The 9379-nt window shown below is 41.0% G+C and overlaps 1 protein-coding gene across 1 annotated transcript; it reads left to right on the forward strand.

The window, feature by feature from the left end:
* The first annotated feature begins 988 nt into the window (after positions 1–988).
* Positions 989–5111, forward strand: LOC121557548 (SLIT and NTRK-like protein 1). The gene has a single exon (XM_041871139.2). It carries the CDS (start codon positions 1982–1984, stop codon positions 4079–4081), a length of 2100 nt encoding a protein of 699 aa, XP_041727073.1. The 5' UTR covers positions 989–1981; the 3' UTR covers positions 4082–5111.
* The last annotated feature ends 4268 nt before the right edge of the window (positions 5112–9379 follow it).

The following is a 9379-nucleotide window of genomic DNA, read 5'->3' on the forward strand; positions in this document are numbered from 1 at the left end:
ACCCAAAGGTTGATTGTTCGAATCTCATCAGACAACTTTAGCATTTGAGCTACTTTGCAACTACTTAGCATGTTAACTAACCCTTCCCCTAACTCCTAACCTTAACTCCTAACCCCTAGCCTAGCTACCGTTAGCCACCTAGCTAACGTTAGTGTTAGCCACCTAGTTAATGTTAGCCACAACAAATAGGAATTCGTAACATATCATATGCTTTGCAAATGAGTAACATATTGTATGAATTGTAACACATCATACAATTCATAACATATCATAGGAATTGTAATTCACTACATATCATACGAAATGGATGATGGACATCCAAAAATGAATACATACCATACTAATTGGAGTGTCCTGGATTTACATTTACTCTGTTAGTTCTACCCCTAAATCCAGGTTTATCCTTAGCCATTGGCATGTGATACCATTTGAAACGCCACAGACACTGATGCATTTAAAATACGCAAATTATTCAATATGAGTTGTTGAGCCTATCCCTGTCAGAGATCCTACTTTTTTGGAAGTTATTTCTATTATGTCAGAGATGTGATGTCAATCTCATGATTCCAATTATGTTTTCATTTTTTCCTTATCAATCAAATAAGTAGACGAGGTCTACCACAACAATAAAACAAAACAAAACAATGATGTTCCATAAATCTAGTGCTACCAACAAGGTTGAGTTAGCCTATAACTGCAAAGTGTGTTTTAACAATAGTATCAAAGCAGAGACTATGACAAAAATCGATACGGAAACATTTGGGTTAGTTGACGCAAAGCACATTTGCTTTTTAATCTTTAAAATATATATGTATTTTGCAATCCTCTTTGAAATCGTGACCCACAGTAGCCTTTGTGCGCATAGTTTACATAGACACATTGTTTGTTGTAGTCAACTGAGAGCCGTATGATTTGGCTGGGTTGCATGTGCGTTGTAGTCTATGTAGTTAATTATTTTACCGCATTCAACAGCGGTTCCTAGCAAAGCGAAAGTTACATTCACCCTGGAGGGCACTCGTATGCTGGGCTTGGTGCAATACACACCAGAGATTCTTCTTCTTCATAAAATGCGCAAATTAATCATTAGATGAGGTTATTACCAACCCCCGATTTGGAAACTGAGTTGTCTCCAATACGTTTGCAATGCGTTATGACGTTTAGTCTACTTTAAAAAAAAAAAAAAAATGAAGCGGACCTAAGGCAAGGATTCAGCCTAAGCAGTGACATAAAAAGAACGTCGGTTGGAATCCATAACCTTATTGGCTTTAGAATGGGAATATTATTGGTCAAAAAAGACTGAACAGATCGACAGCTTTTAGTGTGAACATTTTAACGCTTTCTAGTCCTCTATGTGGATTGATATTTTTTCAGCATTCCCTCAGACGATGGATGTTTGCCATTGCAGCTCAGTAGAGGGTGTGAGATCTTTCTAAGAGCACCCGGCTAGAACGAGCACAGTCTCTGGGTAACCTCTTTGTGATTCAAAATCACGAAAGGAAAGCAGTGGAAACAAATGCAATGAAGACACCGAAAGGTGTGAGGAATGCGTTTTTTTTGCAGTGGCAGTGTGATCAGCACTAAATCTCCAGCGTCGGGTGTGAATTCAGCACCGAGGGGAAAAGAACAGCACCCACTGCTACCGCAGCACGACGAGAAAATCACGGATTTATAAAATTTGCAAGGTCAGTCATTACCGAACAAAAGCCCCAAAAATGTTTCGGCTGCTATTGCGGTTTGCTGTTTTCAATTATTTTCATACGAGCAAAAGGATTCAGTCGATCTGAGGCACTCTATATGGTCATTTTAAAGCTGGACGTCTGGACATAACGGGCTAGATGAGCATGGATATTATAACAGACTGTCGTATTTTCTTTTAGACCCGTTGGTCTATCTTTTTTTTTTTGATAAACTGGACTAAAAACATTAATTAAACAGCTCGTTTTCATGTCTTGAAATCGGGGATGAATTGTTTGTATTGAAAATGCTGCTTTGGATTGTCTTGCTGAAGGCGGCTCTTTGTGTTGCTATTGGAAATGTTACAAGGGACATTTGTAAGGAGCAGATCTGCTCCTGCAATGAGATTGAAGGCGATTTGCACATTGACTGCGAAAAAAGGAGCTTCACTAATCTGCACCATTTGACTGGTCCCAGTTCCCAGTTTTATCACTTGCTATTGCATGGAAATTCTTTATCCAGGCTTTTTCCCAATGAGTTTGCTAACTTCTACAATGCCGTAAGCTTGCATTTGGAAAACAACGGTTTGCATGACATTGTCCCTGGAGCTTTTCTGGGACTGCAGCTCGTGAAAAGGCTACACATAAATAATAACAAGATACGGTCATTTAGGAAGAGCACCTTTCTTGGTTTAGATGACTTGGAATATCTTCAGGCTGATTTTAATCTATTGAGAGACATTGACCCGGCCGTGTTCAGGGACTTAAATAAACTTGAAGTGTTAATTCTAAACGATAACCTCATCAGTGCACTACCTATAAATGTGTTTCAACATGTTCCCATCACCCACCTCGACCTGCGAGGGAACCGAATCAAAACGGTGCCTTATGAGGGAGTTCTCGAACAAATACCGGGCATTGCGGAGGTTTTATTGGAGGATAACCCCTGGGACTGCAACTGCGACCTGGTTTCCCTGAAGGAATGGCTGGAGAATATACCGCAGAACGCGCTTATCGGCCGGGTGATCTGCGAGGCTCCAACGCCACTGCAAGGGAACGACTTGAACGAGACATCAGAGATGGTTCTGTGTCCTTCATTAAAAAGTGATGCTGACGAGAGTTTAGTTGCACCTCCTACCCAAGACGAGACCTCCGAACCAGGGCCCGTTCCAACGCCTTATAAAGCGAGTGGTGATCCTGGGTCCCCAACCCCTGGGAATGGGCAAAAGGGACGCTCTAAATCGCACTGGCAGTTGAAAACGAAGCCCACATCCATGACAGGTGTGAATGGGGAGAGAGAGCAGCTGCAGATTGTGCAGAACGCATCATGTCCCGTGCCATGCAGCTGCAAGCTCATTGGATCCAGGCAGGGGTTAGGGGTTAACTGCGAGGGCAAGAAGATAGAGAGCTTGGCTAACCTAAAACCCAAACCCCTCACTGCACACGAATTAAACATGAGAGATAACAACATCCATGCTATAAAAAAGAACCATCTCAATGGCTATTCAAGTCTGAATCTCCTTGATTTGGGGGGAAACAACATCAAAGTGATAGACAACAGTACTTTTCAAAACCTTACCGAATTAAGATGGTTGTACATGGATAAGAATTACCTGGATACACTCATTATGGAAATGTTCATTGGACTTCAAAATCTGGAATATCTCAGTTTGGAATATAATGACATACAGCTGATAGTGGCAGGCACATTCAGCCCTCTGCCTAATCTGCGAGTGCTTTTCCTCAACAATAACTTGCTGAAAGCGCTACCTGTGGATGCTTTCCTTGGAGTGTCTTTATCAAAGATTAGCCTGCATAATAATTATTTCACATATCTCCCTGTTGTAGGGGTTTTAGATCAGCTCAATTCGATCATACAAATTGATTTGCATGGGAACCCTTGGGATTGCTCGTGTAATATTGTCCCTTTCAAACAGTGGACAGAGAAACTGGGGGCAGATGTGATCGTTAGTGATCTCAAGTGTGAGTCCCCAGAAGAGTTCTGGAAAAGGGATTTCCGTCACGTCAGAAATGATCTGATGTGTCCCAAGCTGTATGACAAAATCTACCCCACCTCTCTCTCCAAAAACAGCACTTTCACCGCAGACACGGGTACGCGCTCGAACTCCTATGTGGAGCCGAACAGGGTATCCATCTCTGTACTAGTCCCTGGGCTGCTACTGGTATTTGTTACGTCTGCGTTCACTGTTGTAGGGATGCTTGTCTTCATCTTGCGGAATCGCAAGAGATCAAAGCGGAGGGATGGTAATTCCTCTGCGTCAGAGATCAATTCCTTGCAGACAGTGTGCGACTCATCTTATTGGCATAGCGGGCCTTACCATGCGGACGGGGGCGCGCAAAGAGGGTTCGACTGTAGCGACCATTTCTCCACAACAAATGATGCGTAAAACGACTACTGACAATAAAACCCGGAATAAAAACAGACAGACAAATGTACTGCGTTCTGTTGACATAATGGCAATTGAAGAAAAATAAACAAATGCTGTGCTACTAAGCTTCTTCATTTGCTATTTGTCGGAGATAGACCATGTTTTGTTTTCTCCAGTTGACTGTAGTGCCAATGAGTCTGCAACAGAACCAACTGTAATATATGTATAGCCCCCCTCCGGCCCCCTCCCTCCCAGTACAGCTATTTGCCGCAATCAGACTGAGGATCTGAGAGAGAAGAATCGGGAAATGCTGCACGAGCGCATGAATGTAATGTAAATAACTGACTGTATCATATCTGCATGATTTCGCACGGTTTCAACACACACTGGGGAACCATATCATAATTAACGAAGAAGGCAACTCGACCCTTCTTTCATGTTATCAATATGATATATATATATATATATATACATATAAAACTATATATGAATATATACAAAGTGCCATTTCTCTATTTTTTGTGAACTGCGGTTATAGGATTTGTATTTGTTGTTTTAAAACTGATAAAAAACGGAAAAAGGACACATTGGGACGAAAAATAAGCTAAACGCTGTCCATGCATGTTCTTTTTTGTTACTTTTATCATTTGATTGTCGATACATATCGGGGTTATTTATAATTGGTGCAGACCTCATCATATCTGCACATTCATCTCTTTATGAATGTATAATGTGTTATTTTATGGTGTGCCAATTGTTGAATTTCAGATATTCGGGATGCGGATGAGCATGACCAATTAACGTCACTCAGATGGTTATGCTGCAAGGTTAATGTAGCTAAAAACAGTTCGTGGTTTTGTGTGTTAATGACTATAGCCTGCTTTGGGGGAGAGGAGAAGGCTTTACCGAATTATACGATGGGGGGTTTTCTAACTGCATATTTTTTCAAAATTAAAATGTTTTCAATGGAAGTAATGGTATGTGCAGTTCGATCTATGTACAGAGCGCAGGTAGACTAGAATGCTTTTTTATGTAAAAAGTATTCCTCCACAAAGCGTAGGCTATGATTCACCTCCATTTATGTGAGCTTTTGTAAAGCCATCTATTGTGTCCAAATATGAGAAATGGACTTACATTTTTTCTAACTAACGTGCTTAAAATAGATTGGGCAATGTTCAGTTTGCATACATGTCTTACCATTCGACAGTATTAGTCTGATGCCATAGGGAAGACTTGGCAGGATCACCGCATTACTCTAGATGAGGCCAACTCACGATGTCGCTGTTGGTGCATCTTCTCGATTGGAGGGAGGGCTGAGGTATAGGATTTTTGCAAGAGGGCGTTTTGGAATGGGGATTTTTATCTTGAGATGTTAATTAAATCGGGTATGAATGGGCAACGTTGCATTAAGAAACATACATATTCGTCAATATTAAAAGTGTTCAGCAGTCGGTCTGTTGCCCAATGCTATGACATTTTACTGAGCAACTATAGTGATATCAAGATGATGATTACAGTGTACAATAATGGTTAGCATTAAACGTGATATTCTGATAATCCAATCAAATTGATCAATGTCACTGGTTCTGCAGTATCACGGTACAGATCGTAGGATTGTGAAATGTTTTTTTTATAATGAATACTCTGTGTAAGTTCAAGCTCTGAATTTTTTGTTGTTGTTCATACTGGTTTTTATTTTTCATTAGGGATCAGGTCCATCAATGTACCCACTGTTTTTAACTCTCTTATAAATACGCATATGTGGAAGACACCCCATTGCTACAATCAGTTTAGAAATAGTCTTGTCAATAAGGCGTTACAAGTCAGACATGCACTGGCCTGCAGAAGGTCAAAGTGCTCAGAGCCAGTTCAATACCCCCCCAACATGTCTCAACCCTGTCTGATTCATAATTTATCTTAATTCAGCAACAACCATTTTTTCCCAGGCCTTTTTAAACACTGTGGACTGACATACTATATGGTTAGCTGTGTGACTGCCTTAGCAGAACAATGCTCATTGTCGAGTGTCTGGGCTGTGTGTGTGCGTGTGTGTGTGTGTGTATGTGTGTATGCATGCATTGAAATGATTAGAATGGTTGATTAAATGTGTGTGCATGTGTACTAGTGTCTGTCTACGTGTGTGCCTGTCTGTCTGTATGCTCACACTCTCCCCCCCCACCACCACTAAATGTAACCAATCACGTAGGCTGACCTTGAGGAGTATTATCTTAGCAGATTTTGGCACCATCAATGCTGTCCATCACTTCAGACTGCAGTCTGTTGGTGTATCGCTTGGAAGGGTAATTATCAGTCTCTACTGTGGAACATTTTACCACGGCTCATGAATTATTGGTCATATCTCAACGCTGTGTCCCAGAGTTACATTTATCTGCTTTAATACATTTGACCTGCTTCTATTTTGTTAAATAAAATGTGGTTGAGGTTGAGTGAAATCTCTGGTTTTCTAAGACATTTCCTTCTTACCTGGGTTGAACTGAAACACAATATAATGGGATGTGTGTGCTAAATGTGCTAAATTTGTTGAGATAATAACCACCGTGGTCTGTGCTGTCCATGGTGCTGAAATGGATTGCTTTGCGATTGCTTTTGCAGAAAAATGCTAATGCTGCTAACATATTTCAGCACCATGGACAGCACCATTCTCTGCCAATGAGACAGTAGGTATATGGGGTGTTCAATGTACTCCATGGTTTCATCTCTGAGATAATACAATGCTGTCCACAATTATGTGTGTCAAACTACTGAATATTATGTTGCTTCTGATGGCTCAGTCAGGAGTATGGTGCGTGCAACATCAGAGTTCAAGTTTGACCCCAACATTGGCTTCCTCCTCATATCCTAACCAAATGCAGTATTACACGATGTTTGAGCAAAACATTCACTGCTTTCGGTTTTTATCAAATGTGAGCCTTTGTTTTACTGTATAGCAATGCAGGTGCTGATCCTTTGTTCATTTGCAAAGTAGATACTTGCTGGTTATTTTAAGGTGAAATACACACAAACTGAATTCCTTGGAAAAGCAATTTTGATTTGAGATATCAACTACTGTCCAGTTATGTGCTGCAGTTGTCAGATCAAAGCCTAACCTACTATGTCTTTGCTGTCTGCCATGATTTTTATTTTAGCTATGAACCCCAGCTGTGCGCTGTACAGTTCAGACCAAAGCTTAACTTACTCTAGTTTTGCTCTCTGCAGCCCCAGCAGGCTTCACACACTTAACTGATCATCTCCCTGAGAAGCTGGCAGCTTGATGCAACCCTCGCAGCATGGCACTCATCAGCCACACACCTCAGGAGTTTAGTTTACATATTACTCCCAATACTGGTGTAAATACCACAGCTGTTGTTGATCAGTATGACTGATCAGACCACCAAGTGCTGCATGTGACCTAACCTCTTCAATTCTCAGCCTCCACATATTGATTAGATCTATTGACTATATCATTTACTTTGTTTTGAGCCGCACGGTGCACTATTGTGTCCATCCTTCAATGGCTTTTGAAGCTTTCGTCATTTCTACCTGATCAATATAATTTGTCTTGCCTTTGTCGGTGCTGTAACAATAACACAAATGATTTGATGTTGCATAGATGCTGAAATAAGACATTTAGACGAAGATAGGGCTCATCCTATGCTGGCATGGAGGTTTTTGTAGACTTTATGCATTTTGATCAAGTTGGTGTAGTAACTTTTGCCATGTTGGTGCAGTAAGGGTTACGTAGTAGCCTGGGAGGAAGTAGGTCATGTAGACCAAGGTAGGTTGGACGTGAGAGACCTACTACCCCCACCACTCCAACCTGCCTCATTGTAATTTGCTGAAGCCTTCCTGGTTCTTGGTTCCGGCCCAAGGGAAACCTACCTCCTTTGCTTTTTACAATTATCAGGCTGGTCAAAGTGCTGATCGTAACTGGGCCAAGGTTAACATGTCCTATTGATGGAACACACACACACACACACACACACACACACACACACACACACACACACACACACACACACACACACACACACACACACACACACACACACACACACACACACACTTTAGATGGTAAAATGGTTCTCAGTAATTCTGTAATGTAGCAAGTAATACCAAATATAAAGCCAATTAGGTTGAGGGAGAAAAAATATTACTTTAACTATGCTTGGATTTCGTTTTTCTTTATTGTTTTCCATGCTGTCTGGTAATGTCATGGCAAGCTTTCCTTTCAGTGACATCCTTTGTACATGAAACCCTTGGCCTGTATTCACAAAGCAGCTCACAGTAGGAGTGCTAATCTAGGATCAGGTATCCACTTTCCATGTAATGTAAATCATTATGATCTAAAAGGCTAAACTGATCCTAGATCAGCACTCCTACTCTGAGACACATTGTGAAAATGGGTTGAGATCAGATCTGAGGACAGCCCCTAAACTTCTCCAGGCAGATGGGAAAGCAAACTATGAAATACTATGGAATATATGGGCACAGAGAGCTGAAGGATTTCCTGTCTCAGTTGTGGTTTCATTGATTGTTTTCCATCTCCTCTCTCAGTCTTGGATATAGGCTGTTGGTCATTGATGGTCAATTAATCAATAAATTGTTCCAAGAGGACATATTGATCACACCGCCCACTCAATGTGCACTCATGGCAGAGTGGCTGGCAATGAAAGCAGTACACCTGATCCCTCAATGCTACCCAAGCTGCATTTGTGTACTGTAAACGTCAGAAAAATTGTTTACTCTGACATGCTAGTTGACAAGGATGTTCTTTTGAGGCATCTGCAGGGATATGGGCCTGTCTTAGCCATCTCTTATATTCTCCTCTCCTATTTAAAGTCATCATGTTTTCTCTCCATTCTGAAGCAAACCAGTATCATGTATTCAGTCAGTGGCCTTCAAGCGCTCAGGGCGTTAACTGTCAGATCAACACGATGCACCATGTCTCTCTATTTTCTTTGGTTGTCAGTGAATGGACCTCCCAACATCTCCTCAAATACACATAGTTATGTGGTTTTCAGTCCATATTGAGGGGAGGATGTCAGTTGATTCACTTGCAAACAATATGTTGATCTAGGTCTGGTTTGGATTCAATTAAACATTATCTTTCTATTTACAAAATACACTCCTTCTATAGCTCTGAAAATGTATCTAGATTATTGTTGGAATGTTATGGAATATTATGTCCTCGGAATGCTGAGAGATGTAGACAAACAAGCGTTAGAGAAATGTTATCTCTAACATTCAGTACCAGAGACATCATGGGAACCAAAATACATTTTAGCAGAACGTTAGCTGGGTCAACAGATGCTGTGA

Source organism: Coregonus clupeaformis, chromosome 29, assembly GCF_020615455.1.
Source record: "Coregonus clupeaformis isolate EN_2021a chromosome 29, ASM2061545v1, whole genome shotgun sequence".
Taxonomy (NCBI): Eukaryota; Metazoa; Chordata; class Actinopteri; order Salmoniformes; family Salmonidae; genus Coregonus; species Coregonus clupeaformis.